The sequence below is a fragment of the Phocoena sinus genome, chromosome 6 (genome assembly GCF_008692025.1).
Source record: "Phocoena sinus isolate mPhoSin1 chromosome 6, mPhoSin1.pri, whole genome shotgun sequence".
Classification (NCBI taxonomy): Eukaryota; Metazoa; Chordata; class Mammalia; order Artiodactyla; family Phocoenidae; genus Phocoena; species Phocoena sinus.
The window spans coordinates 52,242,438-52,264,007 of NC_045768.1; the positions used below are offsets into that span (position 1 = coordinate 52,242,438).

The window sequence follows — 21,570 nt, forward strand, 5'->3', positions numbered from 1 at the left end:
TCTGGTTGCTCTCAGATTCCCAGATCCTATGGTTCTGTTTCCGACTCTCCTAGCAGAGGCCTGGGGGTCTTGGTAGAAGTCAGCATCCCCCCACGGCCCCTGGCAGCCTCCCTGCTGGCCCAGGAGAGAACATCCCTCCTCTGTGCTCTGCTGTTTCGGAGCTCAGAAGGCTCTGCAACAGGGGGTCGCCTTTGAAGAGGCTGCAGGGCTCTCCCTAGTGTCTCCTACTTTACTTTCTGAAACACCTGATAGGCAGCAAATGGATACCTTTCCCCGGCCCTTCACTCCACCGAATTACATGTTGGGTCCCTGAAATCTCTTTTGCTCGGAAAGTAGATTGAAAAGATGTGGGAGTTGGGACCCCCTGGGTCCTTTCCTTTCCTTTCCTGGATTCATTTTCAAAAGGCAAACCTGCAGCTCAGGTGATGCTTGGGTCAAAGCTGTCTTCTTCAGCAAAATCATGGCTTTCTGGAGGGGAGCTTGGGCAGCAACTTTGTGAATATGAAGAAGTGGAGGGCTCATGGCAGAGGGCTCTCTGGGTCGTGTCAGCAGAGTAGGCTGCGTGAGAAATCAAACCGGTAAACCCATCGTAATGTACCGCGGCCTTGTGGTGGATGGTCCCAGGTTCCAATCCTGAGTACAGAGTCTGGCTCTGACTCTCAGCACTTGTGTGACCTTGGATGTGAATCACCCTCTCTGAGCCTCAACTTTTTAAATTTGCCAAATGAGGATATTAATGCCCACCTCCCCAAAGGGTTTTTGTGGAGATGATAAATACAATGCCTGGAACATGATAGGGGCTCAGTGAATGATAGCGATGATTATTAATAATTATGCTAATAAATAATGTGGGCTGAACCTCATTTCACAGGCCTGCTTACCTAAGTCAGCACTTAGCAGCTCCTGCTGGGGCCGGTAGTCCGTCCTTCCTAAGGAGTCCTGTTTCATTGCCCCAGGGTCTGCCAGCCTGCACTCAATAAAGAAAGCAGTTTACTCCTACAGTGCAGGAGCACAGAGCGGTGCTCCTGGCGGTGGCCTGTTTTCTTTGATTTCCTTTTATCCTTGCTTTCTGTCTTTTATATCACTTTTTATTACTATGAAAACAGTACATGTTTATTAAAGCAAATGAAAACCTGTGATACCTGATAGTCTGTTTTTTCACAAAAGGTTCTAAGGACTTTTTAAATAAATGGATGACCTTGGTTTAGCACTATAAAAAATTTCCCCCTTAACTACCAACCACATTCATTAGCTAATGCTAATGTTTGTGTCTTTTTTCTCACCATTTTATCTGGTTCAGTGTTACAAATAGCAATATTTCCTAACGAAAATAATCAGAAGTTCATTTTATTCTCTGCTCTGACACATACAATCCTGGAGCCTCACTGAAGCACTAGAAAACATGAGACTTACTGTTAGCCGAAAATAACTGTCTTATAATGTCAGTTCTTTAAATACCAGTCGTTTTCTGGTTAGCCACAGGACTACATTCTAATTAAGCTCCTGGAAAGCAAGTGGGGGGGAAGCTGATTATCAGCTTGAGATTCTCATACTGGTAGATACTTTGAAAGGCTGTGACACCATTCTAGGGTGGGGATGCAGACCAGGCTGGGACCAGAACCTTACTCAGCAAGGATGCGTCTTTTCTCTAAATTATGGAAACCTGACATAGTAAAAGTAAAACTCCAGGATCCACCCACTTAATAGCAGTACCTTCTGTATACTGAGCGGTATAGGCAACACTTTAGAAATTTGCTCTGCCCCAAAAGGTGACATCTCTGCAATGTCTAGAAGCCACCGCTTTGAAATGAGGATACCAACAGGAGGTTAGAGCCCGAAGCCTGAGTTCACCTCTTGAGTGAAGTAGTTTAACCGGATGCCTTTCATCAAGAGTAAACTCTTGAGAGAGTAAGCAGTAAACTGAGAGACTAGAACTGTGTCTGGAGGGGTTGGGGGGAGGGGTAAGGTGTCATTTGACAGAGAGGAGACCAGGGGAGAGGATCAGGGAGCACCGGATACCTAAGAACAGAAAAGAAGTGCACAGAGGTGAGGGAGGCGCAAAGGGTCAGGTAAAAGGGTAACTGAGAAACAATTCACCTTCCTCCTGATTTTGGTTCAGATGGTGCCTGGTGTACCTGTGAAGTACTTAACTGCTCCCTTATTATGGAAAGGGAAAAGCAGAGGAAGGCATAGTGTTGACTGAATATATTTTAGCTGTAATGACTACAGCCCTTAACATTATTGTTGTCCATGAACGAATGTCCAGAACTGAGGTGTACAGTGTCCAGTTATTGCCCACAGTCACATCACCAGTAAGAATCTGCTCCCAGGTGTCTCTGATTACAGGTGTCCCTGGTTTTTTCCCTATGAGAACAGAGACTTGTTTTATTCATGGCTGTGTTCGCTTCATCTACGATAGCGCTGGGCACAGAGCAGATGCTCAAGACATAGTCCATGAATTAAGTAACCAGTTGGCGCCACACTGCCTCCTTTAATGCTTGAGAAGAGCGTTAAGACATGAAGTGGACCAGCGGTAGTCACTGTGTTCCTGGGCACTCAGCTCCCTAAGAGGTCTCTTCCCACACCTTGAATATGAAACAAAGCATGTTCTGAAACTTATGCTTTAAAAATTATGGTGTAATCAAAAGGCTAGGCAGCACATAAACTTGACAGTTGATGTAATTTAAATAATGTTTCTGATCCCCAGGAAGCTTGCAGATAACTGTGGAAAGCATTTCCACATGTAAATTTGTCACTTTTGAGATGAGCTGGTGCCTTCTGAAACGAGCAGATTCCTTGAGCTTGAAGGAGCAGAGGTCGCCATTTGGTACTTGATTGCCCTTTGCTCTAAGCTTTGAGGGCGGCCAATAACGCTGTGAGTGCCGGACTTTCGCTCTTGTTTTCAAATTAAAGATTTAATTACAGTCTTCACTGAAGATGAACCAAGTGTGAAAATACCTGATCTACTTGGAATGTGGGATCGAGGAGGAGTGTGTGGGTTGGAATCAGTGCCTGGGCTCTTAACTGCTTTCAACAGTAGCACTAAGGGTGCAATCAATTATGTTGTGGCCAAATGCTGGCCTGTTGGTTAGTCAGAGTCAGTGAAATTTATATTCTTCTTTATCATTTTTTTAAAGCTGAAAGGTTTTTTTTCTTAGTAGTTACTCTGATAAACTACAGACTTGAATCTGCAAGACTTCAAAGGTTTGAAAGATACGCATCTTTGAAATTTGTGGAGACTTGGCTTTGTAGATCAGTACATGGTCATTTTGTATTAATGTTTCAGGTGTGCTTGAGAAGAATGTGGATTGGCTCATTGTTGGGGCCAGAGTTCTATGTCCATCTGTAGAATCAACCTTATTTATTGTGCTGTCACATCTTCAGTCAGTCAGTCATCAACCAATCAACAATAATGAAAGCCATCTATGCAAAAACCTGTCCAACGACACCATATTACCTATTTTTTTTTAAGGTCACAGTTTTATAAGCTTCTTTTGTTCTGGAGAAAAAAATGTCTGTATACTGTTCAGTCTTCCAGCTTCTGTCCTTCTGGTATTTCTGTTAGTGTCCAGAGTGAAGTTACATCCATCCAAGGACTGGGTTTAAGGATAGATTCATGAGGTCACATTAACTTGCCATCACTGAACAATGATCTCTTTTGCATAAATGAATTTTCCAAACAACTCATAATTCCTCCCGTGATTGCCAAAGTTCTCTGCCTCCCACTCTCTGATGACAAACGTTTACAAAATGGATTCCCTTCTTTCTCGCCTTCTGTATGCTGAACCTTTCTTGAGGGTTCAGGTTCATTGTCACAGAGATCTATTTTTGTACTCTCAGCTCTTCAGAAGTCTCCATAGGTGTTTGTTTATTTATTTATTTAATTTATTTATTATTTTTTTTGCGGTACGCGGGCCTCTCACTGCTGTGGCCCCTCCCGTCGCGGAGCACAGGCTCCGGACGCGCAGGTTCAGCGGCCATGGCTCACGGGCCCAGCCGCTCCACGGCATGTGGGATCCTCCCAGACCGGGGCACAAACCCGTGTCCCCTGCATCGGCAGGCGGACTCTCAACCACTGCGCCACCAGGGAAGCCCCATAGGTGTTTATTTAGAAAGAAACATCTTGTTAGAGATATGCTTCTGGAAGAATAACTGGCCATACTGGGATAAATTAAGATGAAGTAGAAAAGACTGGACAGGGCAACCAGATGCTAGCAGATGAGGGTAACCAGAAGGGAGGGATTTGCAGGAGGGCTCTGTGCAGTTCAAGAGAGCGGGACAGAGCAGTGGCTTAGGTTGGGGGGTGGGTCTGAGAGAGCCTGAGCTGCAGGTGATGTGGGCACGCTCAGGACCCAAGAGAGGAGAAGATGGTGGGTTCAGTTCTAAACAGGTGAGGTTCCATTGCAGGAAACTCATCCAGGTGGAGATGTTCAGCCAATATTTCATATACAGAAGTGGTTCTCAGTGAGAACTCGGGGCAAGAGAGAGGAATCGTGAAGTCATTTGCAAGGAGGTGATGTTTAAAGCTTATGTGGATGAGAGGACCAAGTGGAGTAGTTCGGAGAGTCTGTGTCTAGGGCTGGTGTTGGGGAAGGATGGTCCAGGGGGGCAGAAAGCCTGGAGGGCAGCTGAGGGGGATGAAGGGGAGAGGACATGTTAGGTGTCAGTGCTTTTGAGCAAAGAGGGAAAGACTGCAACAGGCCATTGGCTTTGGGGAGCAGCAGGCTATGGGTGACCTTGAGAAAGCTTTTCTGGGAGTGAAACAGCTACCAGTTTGCCGGCCATAACCCAGTGAGGAGTGGGCAGTGGGCCAGTTCTTCAGTTAAGTTTGGTGATGATAAAACAGAGACTGGGTGGTAGGTCAGGGTTGGGGAAGAGAGGACGACGCAGTGCAGGAAAGGATTAGTGTAAAAGGATCAAAAGACAAAATCCCACACTTCACACCCCTTAGGATGGCTGTTATTAAAAAACAAACAAACAAACAAACAAAAACCCCAGAAAATAACCAGTGTTGCTGAAGAGGTGGAGAATCGGAACCCTTTTACATTGCTGGTGGGAATGTAAAATGGTGCCCCTGCTGTGGAGAACTGTATGGTGGTTCCTCAAAAACTTGAAAATAGAATTAACATACGATCCAGCAATTCCACTTCTGGGTATACACACAAAAAAAGCGAAAAGAGGGACTTGAGCAGATATTTGAACACCAGGGTTCATAACCAGCATTATCCACAAGAGCCAAAAGGCAGACACAGCCCACATGTCCACTGATAAATGCCTGAGTGAACAACATGTGGGCTGTGCTTAGAATGAAATGTTATTCAGCCTGAAGAAGGAGTGAAGTTTTGTCCATGCTGCAACATGGATGAACCTTGGAGACATTATGCTAAGTGTAATAAACCAGACACAGAAAGACAAATACTGTATGCTTCCACTTTATATGAGGTACCTAGAGTAGTCAGCTTCATAGAACCAGAAAGTAAAAGGGTGGTTACCAGGGGCCGGGCAGAGGGAATGGGGGGAGTTATTGTTGAATAGGTTTGGAAAGGTGACAAAGTTCCGGAGATGGTTGGGTAGTTACGGTTGCACAGCATCGTGAATATATTTAATACTGCTGAACTGTACACTTCACAGTGGTTCAGATGGTAAATTTTACATGATGTGTATTTTACCACAATAAAAAAAAGTTTCCTTAAGCAGAAAACAAAATCCTGAAAGGAGACCAATTTTTTTGACCATTGGGAGGAAGAATTAAATGAAAGTTGTCTTATACTTTGATAAATACCTGCCAGTGTTGGTTTCCTTCATTTAGTTCAGAACTGAGCTTGGTTGACCAGCACCAGCAGGTCCTGCCCAGAAGCTTCTCGCTCAGAGAGAACATGGGTTGTTCTGAGAAGTCCCTAAAAGAAGGCTACAGTTAAGTTTAGTTTCAGACAGGATGTAGTTGGGGGGAAGAAAGAAAATCTTTTCTTGAAAGCAAACTAAAATACTTGCCAAGGCGTGAGGTCTTCTCTCCTGAAACAATTAAAAAATATCATAAACCCCTGGAGAGGGGAGGGCACACTCACATTCCCTGAATGCCTTATATCACCCCCAGATTAAACCTCTTTAGCACTGAAGTCCTTTCTTGGGATCCAGTTGAACAGAAGGCATTTTAAACAAATAGAAAAATGTTTTACGAAAGACATATATGATTTGTTTTTTTAGCAGTTGGGGTCTTATGCAAAGTGTGTAAATACTCTTTAGGAAAAACATAGTTTGTGCTACTTTCTTGTTTCTCTTCACCCTTAACGTGGGCCGTTCCAAAAGAGCGTATTCTTGAGCCTGTAATCTGAACTATCTTACCCACCCATGATGGCTGTGTTGTAATTAGGACGTAAAACAACCTGTGTGACTGAGTAAGCATGTATTCTCCTGTCTGGAAATGCCTGGAATTTTCTATCCTGATTGATTTCATCTGGTATATGTTATTTAAATGTGTCCTGGTGTTTGCTTCCTTCTTCTGTACCAGAGAAAAATACTAATAATTACTCATTTTAAATTTCCTGTAACCCTAGTTAGAAAGAAAGAGAAGGAAAAGTTGGCATAGTATTAATAGCCAATAGTGGTGGAGTTTTGCGTTTGATTTTTTTTTTTTTGAAGAAGGCATCATCTCCTGATAGTAAAGGTAAAATAATTTACTGGACACAGTCTTCTACCTTGCTACTATAGCATATCATTTGGGGCACAGTATTTCTTTTCAAATTATAAGCTGCAACTTTTACACAAGTTCTACTTGTGAAATGGCTTGTGAACTTTCTCTTTTATTCATTTCATTGCAAAGTATCTGAATATTTTTTTAACATCTTTATTGGAGTATAATTGCTTTACAGTGGTGTGTTAGTTTCTGCTTTATAACAAAGTGAATCAGTTATACATATACATATGTTCCCATATCTCCTCCTTCTTGCGTCTCCCTCCCTCCCACCCTCCCTATCCCACCCCTCTAGGCGGTCACAAAGCACCGAGCTGATCTCCCTGTGCTATGCTGCTGCTTCCCACTAGCTATCTGTTTTACATTTGGTAGTGTATATATGTCCAAGCCACTCTCTCACTGTGTCACAGCTTACCCTTCCCCCTCCCCATATCCTCAAGTCCATGCTCTAGTAGGTCTGTGTCTTTATTCCCGTCCTGCCTCTAGGTTCTTCATAACCTTTTTTTTTTTTTTTAAGATTCCATATATATGTGTTAGCATACGGTATTTGTTTTTCTCTTTCTGACTTACTTCACTCTGTATGACAGACTCTAAGTCCATCCACCTCACTACCAATAACTCAATTTCATTTCTTTTTATGGCTGAGTAATATTCCATTGTATATATGTGTCACATCTTTATCCATTCATCTGTCGATGGACAGTTAGGTTGCTTCCATGAAAGAGTTCCTCAAAGCCATACGGCTGAAGCTGCACATCTTACATATTTTGTTAAGCGGCATGTTTTATCAGAGATGATGTAATTCCACAGTGAAAGGCTGACTGCAGGCTGGTGGATTAGCCGGAAACCGAGTTCATTTCAGGCCCCAGGTGAGAAAGCAGCTGCATTCCCTCTCCTCATGCCTGGCTCTCCTGGCAGTGGTGTTGACTCCAAAACTTTAATCTTTTTTCTTAGTCTTAACTAGAGTCCCACGAAGGTGGAGATTTTCATTACATATTACCCTTTAAGGTTGAAGCATCTGTGATTCTTTCTTCTCAGTGTGAAGGAAGCTCTCAGCAAAGCTACTTTAAAAATGTCTCTTGTTGCAAAATACCTGGACAGAGCCAACCTAGTTTCTAGGCTGGCGAATGCCGCGGCAGGCTTTGTGGGTTTGATTTCTTTTGTATCTGAGAAAACCGCTTTCCCAGAATCAAATGGGAACTCTCTTCCAGAGGTGACTTGTGGAGCCTCTTGTTAGCCTGGTCTGCCTTGGTTTCTGAGATGATCACACACCTGTTTAAACTCTGTTTTCAAATGCAGTTGCACCTGTGACCACCCAGCCGTGGTACCATATGTGGTTTGCGTTGCAGAGTCCCCAAGGAACGTGGTCCTGCAGGCTCGTCCAGAGCCAGGCTCTCTGGCTGAGGTCACGCCTCAGGGTGTGTTTGATGTGGCTTTTCTCCTTGTGTCGGTGCCCAGAGTCCTTCCAATAAACACAGACAAAATGAGACAAAGCCTTTGCACTTTAAAATCGTCAAAACTGGTTTTAGACTTGAGACTCTCTTTGCCAGTGTGTGGGTTAGCCCTGTTTTGTGGTGGCAGCATGTCTTGTGAAGACCACATTCCATGGGCTTTCTCACTCCCCTATCCATTATTAAGCACTTGCTGGGTACACTGCACCGTGCTTGGTAGTGTACGGTAGATGTTCTTGGCCGAATTTCAGTTTACCAGGTGTTAGTGTTTTATCTAATAGACTTTCTGTTTCTTTCTCGAGGAGGTTCCCCTTGCTCTGCTGGTTTAGCCAAGTCCCTTCCCCTTTGGCCCGGCCTCAGGTAATGTCATGTGTACCTGAAGTCCCGGGAGAAAACACAATATAACAGGCTTGGGTTTCAGTTTGGAATTCATCTTTACTTTTAGCCTTCTGCTGTGTAAAGAAGGACGGATAAAGTAAAAGTCACCTTTCTCTGAACACTGAAATTGAAATTTGTCTGAAAACATTCAGGGAGGTTTGAGCTGTGTTGACACTAACTCTTTTTTTTTTTCTTTCCCAACCAGTGTTTAATAAAAGTCTTACTAATTTCTTGGTCCTGTCTTAGGCAGTGGAGGACAGAGACTAAATCACACTCCTTCCTTAGGGAAGTGCACAGACTCAGGCCAGGGGAGAGGAGTCTTCACGTTTACAAATGATTTTGTCATTTATCATCTCTTCTATCCTCGGAGCAACTTTATGAAATGCATCATTATTACCTCCTTTTACAGTGAAAGAAATTGATGCTCAGAGGTGTTTACTGAGGTGCCATGTCTGACGGCAGAGCTCATGGTCTTTTCACACTTGTTCTCAGGTGGCCACTGTTGGGAGCTGGGCCCGGGAGCAGGACCCCCTCAGCCTTCCTGCCCTTGTCAGTACACATATGTGGTGGGAAAATGGTCTGCCTCTTCAGAGAGGAGAAGGTGGACCAGAGATGACAAGTACTCAAGAAAGACTAAGCAGGGCAGGATGAGTATAGATGGGGGCAGCTGAGGGGAGTGATGGTAGGAATAGAGCTCAATTCGGACCACATCCAGTGCTGAGGTGCTGCGTCTGTGGGACACACATGTGGGTGACCAAATGGTACAGCTGTGTACAATGGTAGTGTGGGCTTTTCAGATGCATCGGGCTTAATGGGGCCCCAAAGCTCTGTGTGGAACCATCCTAAGTGCTGTACTGTGTCCCCATTGTACAGCTGAGGAGATAGAGGCGTGGAGAGGGTAAGGCACTTGCCCAAGGTCTTCGGATAGTAAGAGAGGGTCTTCTGGCAACACCCATACTCCTTGCCCTAGCCCTGCTTTGTTGCCTTGTGACTGAAGGTCAGCTTCTGGTACCCCAGCAAGCCTCATCCCATCAGGGCTCCAGGTACCCAATAGTTGTAGATTAGGAACAATGAGACCCCTACTTCTTTGGGGACATTGAAGCCTGTACCTAGTACTTCCCAGAGTTTTCAACCTTTAGGACAAACTTTAGGCTCAAAAGAAAGATTCTTCCTGCTTTCAAATACTGCTGCCTGAAGGAATGGTTGGCTTGATCATTGGATAACAACACTATTTTTGGTCTGGTATGTCCAGAGGTATTCTGCTGCTTCACTTTGATTGGACACCTCTTCTCAAAAAATGAAAAAGCCAGAGCTTATGTAACGAGGGACCTGTTGTCCAAATGAGGACCAGGTCATTTGTCTCCTAGATTTGACACTCTGGCTGTCATGTAGGCCCCAAGTGAAGTAAAATGTGTATCCCTGGTTCCTGGCTCTCTCAAGGCACATTATGTGTGGCCTGGAGGGAACAGATCTTGTACTAAATACCGATTGGATTCTGGCACCTTCAAAGGCAAGGATCTTCTAACGTGAAGACACTGAAATTGAAGACAAAGGAAGTAAAGAAACTACTATGTACTCAGTGATGATCACAGTGACCTGTTGTTAGCCTCATTTTACAGATGAGGAAACTGGTGTTTAAGTTCATTGCCCAGGTAGTTTAGGGGATTTCTTCAAGGTCGGTGTTGTGGTTATTTCAGTGATGAGGAAAATAGAGCAGAATTAGTCAGTGTGAGGATTTATCTCAGAATGTTGTCATGAAAGCGAAGAAAAGGCCACACTCTGTTTAGGTTTTGTTACTGAGTATATTTTGGTTAAAACACAGTGAATTAGAGGATCTTTGAATCTGTGGATTGTGTGTTTCATCCAGTGCTGCCTTCATGGATGACACACGTCAGCTGAGCCGGTCATAATGAATTACCCGTCACATACGCACTTGCTCAGTTCAGAAGGAGTGCAAGAAGAAATATCAGTGAGAAAAGGCTCCACAGCTCACGGTGCCACTTTGGGCGTGAGGGAGCACCCAGGAGCATTACCACTGCCAGTAGACAAGAGGGTTCTGGGGAGGTGAGGATTGACGACATGCTCAGGGTGTGAGTCCCTGCCAGGGTAGGGCCGCTGTCACAGGCACATCACTTATTCACGTGCTTGCTTTGAGACTCGAGTAGTTTTGGGGACCCGCCCCCGCCCCCCATGGAATAAACAGGGAGTGTGGGATCCCAGCAGCTGCCCTGCCGTGGTCCAGAAGAATCTGTCGTGGAGGGTGGGGGTGGGGGGAAGAGGAGGAATGCCTGCACCCGAGGTAATCCTGCCCGCGTCCCAGGTGAGGTGGAAGGCTGAACGGGGTCCCTTCTCTTTTCCCTTTTTGTGTGCATTCTTCCCTTCGTGTGTCCGTTGAACTCCGTAGGTGGTAAGGTGGTAGGTGGGGTGCGTTATTCCCTCGTTCCTTGAGCAGCAGGGTAGCAGTCTGCAGTGCCAGCAGGGCCAGCCTGTGAGCCCCGGTCCTCACACTGTCTCCCAGGGGCTGCCAAAGGAAGCTTGATAGGCTGCTGTTTGTTTTGAGAATTAAGAAGTTCTAGTGTTATCTTGTGTTGCATCCGTGTTACACATGAAATTTAGAGAGAATGAGGCAGTGTTGATAGTGGTTAAATATGTGCTTTCTGTTATCGGTTCACCTTGTCTGTAAGATGGCTTTTCCTAGAGCTTGCCAAGGCTGTGGCAGCAGGATCAAGGAGGAAGCACCGATCACGCGCCTCTTTCCATCCACAGGAACTCTCCTTTACAATGGCTTGGCCACTTCTCCCTACACTGTGCACAGGGCTGAGCTGGCCCCTCTCAAAACTGCTGTTAGATTTCAGACTGGCAATTAAGGTAATGTTTTCAGGGAAAGCGTAATCCTAACCAGACTCTCTCTCTAGCCACTACTCTTTTGATTACACACAGGTGGAAAAAAACACATTTAATTGTTTCAAAGATTATTATATTTTTGGTAAATTTATAGTAAATGGGGGCGATTAATAAAGGGCTATTTTATTCTCAGCTTGTGGTTTCTAATTACATCAGTTACAGCTTAGCCTTCCTCTTCACTAGCGTGCAGGCATGGACTGGAAAAGAATGAGCTAATCCTTGATAGATCAGGTGGAATAAAGATCTCCATTCATATCTTTACCTTTTATCCCTTCTTCTGAGTGCCAAGAATTAATGCTGTTTGAAAGTACAAGCTGAACCTGCCAAGCTTCGGACAGCTAAGATAATCCTAGTTATTTTAAATGTTAGTGAGAAGAGTAGCAGTTCTACTCTGGAAAAGAGTCCTATTGTGAAACATCAAATATCTGCTAAGTGGTATTGATTGGACATGATTTTATTTCCAAACACTATGGTTATCATGAAGCGGAAGAATTCATTGTTTAAGACATTTTCATCAGCCTTTCATCAGACTCTTAGGCTTGCAAACTCGAGGAAACCAAAGAGACCTGTCAGTGTCTAGGTGAAGAGTTGCTAACAGTTGAAGAATGCCACTTGCATTTTTTATTTTCAAAATGGTTTCTTAGTGGGAGCTTAATAGTGTTTAACATCTAGAGGAAGAACAATTTTTTCTCAAGCACGAATATCCTGTTTCTCACATCACTGGAAGAGAATTGTTCGTTCCGGTCCACCGACTCCCAACAGATCATTCAAGTTAAAAGTCAGGGGTCTTTGCAGTGTCAAAAGATTTAGCAGTTAGATTGGGCTTTGTTTTGTTTTTTAGAGAGGTGGGTTTGGGGGGTGGGCGCAGTCTATAATATTTTCCAAAAAGAATATTGGTGGTTAGATGGCATCACTGAAATCAGCTTTTTTTCCCCCTCAGCACTGGTAAGAGTGATTATGTGTAAGGTTTCTTTGTTTGTTTTAAAATAATAATGAAAGACCGTTTAGCTGCTGTAGACAAATAGGCTAGTAGAGAGAAAACAGATAACAGGGTCTGCTGGTTCAAACCAGGGTCAGCCTCAGAGGTTTACCCACCTTTCGTTGTAACAAGAAAAAAGATCAGATGGGCACTTTTTCCTTTTTTTTTTTCATTTTCTTGCTTTTAAATCTCTACTTCGGTCTCCAGGAGTCATTTCTTCCATTTCTGTAAATGCTGGGAGCCTAGTGATGATTACAGGGTAGCATAATCCTGAATTGTCTGTTGCCTGTGAAAGCTTCCTGTCCCCCGTCCCCAAACCCCACCCCCCAGCGCCGGAGCAAAGCACTCACGTCTTCGCTCATGCAAATAGTGGTGTGCTGAGCATCGCCCGGCCAATTATTCTTTCTTTCTTTGGGTTTATTCCCCAGAGTGGAATTACCAGGTCAGAGGGTATGAACAGTTTTACGGTTCTTATTACATGTCACTAGGCTGCTGTCCAGAAAGATTGAACCAATTTCTAGTGCTACCAACAGCGTATCTTTCCCCACAGTCCCGTGGACAGTAGGCATTAGCATTTTTACAAAATAATGAAGAGGAACCTTTTGAGTTGAAATTAGCCCTTCTGCAGAGCTCATTAGAATCAACACACAAAAAAAGAGAATTTTGGCTTTTTAATTTTTAATTGGTATAAAGTGATTTAAAATGATCGGTTGTTATTCTTCCCCCCAGTAAAGTTTAATGAAACTGCATTTAAATGAAGAGGGTACCTTCATCTTTAAGGATGATAGTAAAATAAATTTTGGACATTAGTCACTAAGATAAACACTAAATCTTTGATGCACTTGGAACTACTTTTATGAGGTGCTACACAAAATGAGTTAAACAGATACTGTCCCTAACTTCAACATTCAGAGACAATGCTAAGCCTTTAACAAAAGTGAAATGAACATGGATTTAAACTTTGAGTGGAGAAAAGCTTTAAGAAATACAGGTATTTTGCAAAACAGGTTGAGTTCATTTATTTGGATCTTCTCTGGAGTGCAGTCATGCATTAAGTATGCTTGGAGCCTCCCTAGTCTATGCAGGTGACACCCTCTGCACATCTTCACACCCTCAGGTCAGAGGAATATTTTCCAAGAAAGTACCCACAAGGCAAGTGAGAGCAGAAGGGGGGCTCTCCCCAAGTCCTTTCTTTTGCAGAATTCCCACCCCTTGCTTTTTCAGTCACAAGTCTGGCCGAATGGGGGAGGCAGGGTGTTTGTGGCTGGGCTGGGAGCATCCCTAGGTCAGCTGTTAACTGTAGGCAGAAGCTCAGAACATGTCTGGAGAACGCTTTGCCTATTCCTTTATAGCCTCTGCATGAAGTTGACAAGGGTCAGTTATTTTACCTCCTCAAACTAACACAGAGATTAGGACGGTTCAGTGGCCAGTGACTAAATGTGACACCCAAGGGTGGGGATGGTGCAGGGGTGAGAACAAGCCAGGAGGTGGGGCTGACCAATGTTGCACTGCCCTTGGCAGCTTCCACAGGGCCTCCTTTGTAAAAAACGGGAGAACAATTCTCTCAGTGAATGGTTTGAGGGTTAAATTTACATACGCATTAAAGTAGGTGACATACAAGAAGTAGTAAATGTTCACTCCCTTCTCCATCTCTTCTGTACAGAGAACCTTCTGTCACTGGCTTGAGATGGGGATGAGGGTGGGCAGATGAACTCAGACTCTGGTTGGCCCTTAGTTGGCTCTCCATATCCTTGTATGGTCACAAGATGTCAGAGCAGAGTCTGCTCTCTGTGTAGATACAACATCCTTGGGCATGTAACACAGTTCATAAATTATCTTGGATTTGCAGGGAAATTTAAATCCATATAACAGCTCAAATTTAGTAAGAAGCCTTAATGAACAGTGAGAAAATGAAAGCTTCAGGTTTTCTAGGTTCAAATTAGTACTCTTTTTGTTTAACTTAGTAAATCTAAACACATATTGCCAATATCAAAAGTAAATTGTGGGCTTCCCTGGTGGCGCAGTGGTTGGGCGTCCGCCTGCCGATGCAGGGGACACGGGTTCGTGCCCCGGTCGGGGAAGATCCCACATGCCGCGGAGCGGCTGGGCCCGTGAGCCATGGCCGCTGAGCCTGCGCGTCTGGAGCCTGTGCTCCGCAACAGGAGAGGCCACAGCAGTGAGAGGCCCGCGTACTGGAAAAAAAAAAAAAAAAGTAAATTGCTTGTCAGGAAATTACCTACACTGTTTTCCAAATTTTTTAACTTACTAAGTTTTCAGAACATTCCTTTCCTAATTGGATATTGAGGTAGGTATCCCAAACTGTCCATCTGTCTGTCCATATGTCACATTAGAAGAACGGGGCTTTCTCAGATAATTTGGTCCAGTGGAGTGGTTAAAGGTCCGCTTCTTAAATTCCAGCTCTGTTCTTTTATTTCTGTGTGGTTCCACTAGCTGCAGCAAACCTCGAAACCCATAACAAGCGTAAATAGTGTTGTGTTGTAAAAAGGTCTCTTTTCAGCATGGTAATATACCTTATTAAATTCCAAACATAATAAGTATTGATGGCAAACACATCAGGACCCAGTACAGCTTCTACTATGATTTAGTTCTCTACAAATGACTTCAGCACTCAGCTCCCAATGCATTTTGCTAATTACATCATAGATTTCCCTATTGATGAACACAAGCTGAATTAACACAGGGGCACTAATGTACCCTTTCACCATTATTGTTGTACAAGAAGCCGTGGCAGATGCTGGCAGTTAGTTACACAAACATTAGTATTAACGATTGGCCATTTGGAATTGGTGACAAACTACTGCCCTGCGGAATCCTGAGGCTGAAACCAATCAGGAAGTTAATGAGGAGAGAAATTACCACTGCAGCTTCCCCTTAATTACATTCACACTAGGCAGGAAGGGAGTTCTGGGGGTGGATCTAAACTCAGCTAAGGTTAAGAAGGTCAGAGACCCTTTTGCTTAAATTTTGTATCTACTGTGGCTTGTAAGGTTGCAAAAATTGTTCAACACATTATTACTTTTGCATCCTTCATATTTAATGTCAGATTCCTAGTGGAGTTTTATGTTTATAGGTTTGCTGTTAAAACCTTTACCTGACTTCTGTTTTAGTGTTGTATAATTCAGTTTGTTTTAATTTTTGGATTTTTTAAAGTTTCCTTCCCATTTACTGCTTTTGACTTTTTAAAAGTTAGGTATGCTTTTTAAAAGGTATGTACACCTTCCCCCAAGTGTTTGTTTCCCTCTGTCCAAGAGAACTAACAGGAAAATTGATAAGCTATTGCTTTCACTTGCTAGCTACTGAGAAACTAAGGTTACCTGTCAAATGGTGGAAATACAGGGGTGGGGTCTTGCTTGGGGTAATTTGTCAGATGGATCATTTGACAAGACTCGTCAAACTATTAGCATCGTTTACATAAAGGGGTGGGGCTCAGTGAAGGGTGGAAATAGTATCCCCAAAGAGGGGGGAGAAGACTGTTTTTTGTTTTTAATGAACATAAAATTGAAACTCTGCTACTTAACTTGCCTCTTCAATTAAATAATACTGTGCAGAAATACTATTTTTTATTCTAAAGAAGCACTGGGGATTTTAATGAGTGTCTATGAAAACACTTTCAACTCCGAATAGAAATTGCAGAGCGCCTTTTTCTTTGTTGGAACCTAATTGCACGGTGAATGTAGAAAGACTAGCCACTTTTAACGCACTCTTCTCCGTCTCTCCCCACTTCCCAGTATTCTCGCCACCCAGCAGTCAGGATTGTGGCTTGGTTTCCCTCTCCACCAGCTCTTCTGTTAGTAACGACAGCTCAAAGGGAGTGCTCGAATGTGAGTCTGCCTCGGAGCCCAGCAGTTTTGCGGTCACTCCCGTCATCGAGGACGACGAATAATCCGGCACCCTGATGCCTTTGGCCATTCACCTGGAGTGGCAGGTTTATTCCGTTTATACACAGGGTTTGTTGTTAACATTTTGCCTTGACTCACACCAACTTAACTGTTGAGAAGATGTTTGGTTTATCGCCTTAGAGCTTAGCCCAGAGGCTAGAAGACATTTGGAATAGTTTACTATCTGTGTCTACTATCTGCACCAATTAAGTGCTTTGCTCACAAAGTTAAATATTAGTGTCCCTCATTTTTTTTATGACACTGGTTTACATGTAGTTTTCAAGAAATACAATAATTCACTCAAGTAAAGCAGTACATTTGCACCTAAATGTGTCAACTACTTTCAGTTTTAAAATGAAATCTTAGGTGCCTCAGATCTTTTTTTGAATTTTAGTATTTTAATAAAAGTGCTAAACCATAAATTTAGCCACGTTCCTGACTGGTGAGAAGAATAGAGTTAGTGATTATGTTAGAAATCTGCAGAAGGTTAAATAGAAATAGTGTGTGTGTTTGTGTTGCTGTTAGAAAAGCCTAGCCCCGACCCCATCCCCTCAAATCCAAAACGTGACTGAAACAGTCAGAAGAAAAAAATTAATGACTTTAAGAATTGCTACCTTTTCTAAAGGGTAGTTTGAAAACAATACAATTTAAAGTAACCCTGGTAATGCAGAGTTCCTGAGTGTTGTTTCTAGAAAAATATAAGAGTTTATGATGCACATTCTACTATTTAAAAAAATGGATGCAATCTAGATTATTTTGTAACCTTAGGTTGTAATCTGATTTGAAGATAAGTACATCTTTAAAAGTTACTATAGATTTCTGAGTTCATTTTTTGTTAAAAATTGCTAGTGCTGTACTCCTTATGTAACAGAAGCCATCCTGAAATAAAACTAGTCTAAAAAAATTCATTGTTCTGTGTAGTTGCGGCTGTACCTGAAATAAAAATGTTATTGATGACTGAATTTTCTTGTGTGTATATTTGATGAGCGGTATTAAACAGGAAAAAAGAAATTACTTGTATTTTCTTCGCTCTGTGCTTTGAAAACATCTATTTGATTTCACCCCCATCTGTTGTAATCAATAACCTGACCATCTTGTTTTTTATTAAATGCACTTACTCTTAATTTCATCCACCAGTGGTTTTAGAGAGAATAATGTGGAGTTACCTATATAGGTTTGACATTATAAATCACTTCTTGGGGCTGAATCGTATAGCGGTATCGATTGATCCTGATATATCACAGAAATTTACTGTCACTTCTGTTTTCAATTAAAGATACAATCAGTCAGATAATGACTTAATTGGATTTTACAGAAGATTGAGTTTTATTGCCCAGTGCTTTACGAGTTTAGTTAAGGAAGATCATTTTATCACACTTGTCAGGCTGCTGCTACTGCAGCCGTGTGCCCTTCGGGGCGGCTGTAGCTGTAGGTATTGTGACGGCGACTCCGGAGGCTGCCGGGCGCGCCAGGAAGGACTGGGCCGCAGACTCGCCACCTTCAAGGCGTCAGTGGTGGCTTTTTGGAGATGAAGATTCCTTGCTCACCTGCGCACTCGCTGCCCACTGCCCAGGCCCCCTCTATTTCTTTGAATAATCCTGGCTTCTGCGGATCCAGGAGCCTTCCAGTTCCTACTGTTCCAAGATGACCCCAACACACAAATTTTGCCGGGTGCGTTTGATGGAGAAGCTCGGCACGCCCCTTCAACGGGTGTGTGTGCGTGTGTGCCCTCCCCCAGCACAGCTCCCTTCAGTGCCCCTGCGTTTCTGGAAAGCCAGGCGGAGCCCGGAAAAGCGCCCGTGTGTGCTCTCAGAGCCCTGACCGAGCACCCCCTGGGTCCCTGGTGAGCCCGGGCTCCAGTTTCGAAGGCCCTGCGCCTCCCGGCCTCCTACTGCGGCCCGGAGCTCCACTGTGGGCCGTCGGAGCCCTGGGAACCAGGCTTGTTTAGTGGGCCTCCTACGCCCCGAGGGTCCACTGCTTCTCCTGACGCCGAGTTTGGTTCTGAATTCGGGCGCCCGCCGCGCGGGGACTCTTATCGAAGATTCTGCCCAAGAAGGGCTACTCCCAGCGCGAGGACACAGACCCCAGGACTTCAACGGGCCCAGGCGGAGTTGAGGGAAGCTTCGGCTGCTTCTCTCTTCTCCGCCGAATGGCTCCGTTAAAGAGGGACCTGCGGTCTTCCTCGAGGCCGCGCCTGGTGGGGTGGAGTGGCCCTGCGACGCTCAGGTTTCCAACAGGAGGCTTATTCTTGACCGCTAGGGAGGAGAGCGGCAGGCAGGCCAGGCCCAAGCGGACTGCGTAAGGAACTTAAAATTCTGAACACAAGGAAGAGCACAGACAGCAAGTCTTGTCTGCTGAATGTTAACACCCGCGTTTGAGGGGCTATAAGTTTCTCAGCTCTGCGCCTTTGAACGGACACCTGTAACAAGGCCGCGTCCCCCTGCGGGCGGCACCCGCAGTGTGTGTAATGTGGAGTGCGCACCACAAGTGTGTGCAGGTGTGGGCGTGTCGGGCGCCCAGTGCTCGTCTCTTGCGGGCGCCGTGCGAGAGACCGAGGAGGGCTCGCCGGGTCTTCTCCCGGACTCCGGGCAAACTTCCGCCACGCGACTTGGAGCTGTGGGCAGACGAAGCTCCCCAAGACCGCCTGCGACTCCCGCAGTGGCTGGGGGTGAGGGCGAGTTTTCCCCGCTTCCAGCGGACGCGGCTCCCGGGACCTGCGCTCACTCGGGTGTCCCCTTCACCCCACTAGTGTGCTGCAGACCCCGCGCTGCGTAACTAGGGTCTCGGGGAAAGCCGCCTGCGGGGCCCAGGGCGCTCTTGGTGACACTCGCTTACCCCCAGAGCCCACGCAGGGAACCGCCATTCCGGGCAGGGGCGGGAGCCGGCACTGCCGTCTCCCGGGCACCTCGTGCAAATTAAACTCTCGCCCACGTGTAGAAATCGAGCTCCCGCCCCTCGCTTCACGGTAACCGCAGTGCTGAACTGGCTTCACGTGCACACAGACTGCACCGCACCTGACACTTGGCACCAAGTGGTGGTAAAAGCGCTTTACAGAACGCGCTTCGTGTCACAAAGAAATACAGAGGGCAGCCCGTGGAAGGCAGGGGATTTTCCTCGGCTCCCGGACTTGGCCCTGTCCGTCCCGCCGGCTGGGGCCGCCACTGCCTGCCTACGCGCCGCCGCCGCCCCTTTGGGAGGTTTGCTCCGGCAACTTGCACGGGGCCTCGGCCTCCTTTCTCCCTCCGCGCATACGCACGCGGAGGAGGCCTGAGACCTGTGCTGCTCGCCGGACTCCCGTAAGTTCAGTCGCCACTCTTGATTCTCGCCTTTAGAAGACGCCTTTCCCCCGTACCCCTCAAAAAACGCAAACGGCCTTTAGTCAGCCAGTTGTTCGTTGAGTACCTTCCCCCACCCTCCGCAAAAGAGCCTGCAAACTTTTCAGCAGCCCTAAGCTGCGGTCGGGACAGCTGGGGAGGGTCGTGGGCGAAGGGGCGGGTCGTGGGCGAAGGGGCGGGGCGAGCAGGGCTTGGGGGCGGGGCGCAGAGTGGGCGCGGCCTAACTGCTCCGGAAGTCGCCCCGCCCGGGAGGCTCTGGCTTGGGCGTAGTGAGCTGAGTCTTGGCCTGGCTCCCCGGGGTGGGGTGCTTTAGAGTGCCCGCGCAGCGCCTTGGCGTTGTTGCGTCACTGTCTTGCCGGTCTGGTCTCGGTACAAGGAGTTCGCACCCAACTTTCCCTGGGGTGTGGGCAGCGCTGGCCGTTTCCCGCCTTCATTCCCGGGCCCGTCGAATCGAGAAGGGACTTCTTCCTTGGAAGTCCCCACCTCCGCCCACATTCTCCCCAGCAGAGCTTTTTTCCGGGACTGCAGAGGAGCGGGGAGGCGGAAGAGAGTTCCGGAAAGGGGGCTTGTCCTGCGAACTGCACCAGCGCCCCCAGAGCAAACACTTTGGGGAACAGAAACTCTTGTTTCTAGAATGTTTCTCTAAATTACCTGGAATTATTTCCTCGGCCTTTTTTGGTTTTTAAAGTCACAGGAGAAAGATTACGTTAAAACTATTTTAAAGGCAGCGCTGCTCTCATTTCATCTCGGAGGGTACATGTTTTACTTTTTCCTTTGGCACCGAAGGTAGACGGGGTCTGCAGGCCGCCCAGGCGACCCTCTTCTAAAACAGTGTAGGGACTTGCCCGCCGCCTGCAGTCCCCCATGCCCGGCGGGGTGTGCGCGACTCGGCCCAGGAAGCCCCGGGCGCTTGCGGGCCCCGCGGCCCTGGCCCAGTGGGAGCGCTCCGAGGGCGCCCTTTCCCAGTTCCTCCCTTCGACAGCGCGGGGCGGAGGTCGCCGTTCAGGGGCCCCCTCAGATGTTGCAGTGCGGGAGCGACACCCTTGCAGCCACAGCAAAGGATGGGGGCGGGCGCGACCTTGTGTCTAGTCTAGGTCTGAGTAATCTGCACCCGTGGGAGTGCCTACCTTCAGGGTGAGCTGTTGCTGGTCTCGAGAGTTCTAGAATATGAGCGACCGCGCAGCCGCGTCTGCAGGGGGCCGCCGGGGTCGAAGGCCGTTTTAGGTCCCGTTTGCTCCGAAAAGCCTCGGCCCCGATGCCAAAATGGTGTGGGGACGTTACCGTCCCCCCGGCCGCCAGACGCAGGTTCAGTAACTCCCCGGTCGCAAGGTCTCTACCCTCTGTCCTGAGCCCCAGAGGGCGGCTTCGGGGATGCCATGGGGGTGCACACGAGTCTCTCCCAAATGTGGAAGGGCATTATTGTCACCCCAAAAAATCGATTTCTGGTGGCCCCAACGCCTCGCTAGACATTTGTTCCCCCCTTTCGATGTGAAGTTGGGCAATGAGTGATGCCGAAGAGGCACGGACAGGGTAACAGCTGAAAAATTCATGCGTGGGGAGAGGGAGCTCGTTTTCCTGCTTTAAAAGGGCTTTCTAAAAAATAAGTAAAATAAAAGGGCTTTCTGCATGCCCCGGCCTCCCATGTCACCGTGGTCGCGTTTTAAACAGCAGAATAGGAACCTTGACCTCCCCACCATGAGAATCCAGCAAAGCAGAAATTTTCCTGATGTATTATACATCCGGGACAATATGAAACTGTCCTTTTGATTAAGTGTTGATTGCGGTCATGAGCGTCCAGTCAGGACATCTTCGGTTTCTCAGCACCGGCACCTGCACTCCGACTTATACGTACGTACATATATAGATTGTGTGTGCGTCAAGAGAAAGAGAACCACACATGCACACTATCTTTCACCCTTTCGCTGTTAATACC

At 46.3% G+C, this 21,570-nt stretch overlaps 1 protein-coding gene across 2 annotated transcripts in view; it reads left to right on the top strand.

Annotated features, from left to right (window-relative positions):
* DMRT1 (doublesex and mab-3 related transcription factor 1) overlaps window positions 1-17,206 on the top strand; it is a 107,023-nt gene extending 89,817 nt beyond the window's left edge. For both annotated transcript variants that reach the window (XM_032633839.1, XM_032633840.1), the window contains one exon: window positions 16,153-17,206. In XM_032633839.1, coding sequence (XP_032489730.1) covers window positions 16,153-16,307 — 155 coding nt within the window. In that variant the 3' untranslated portion in view covers window positions 16,308-17,206. The remainder of the gene's footprint in view (window positions 1-16,152) is intronic.
* The last annotated feature ends 4,364 nt before the right edge of the window (window positions 17,207-21,570 follow it).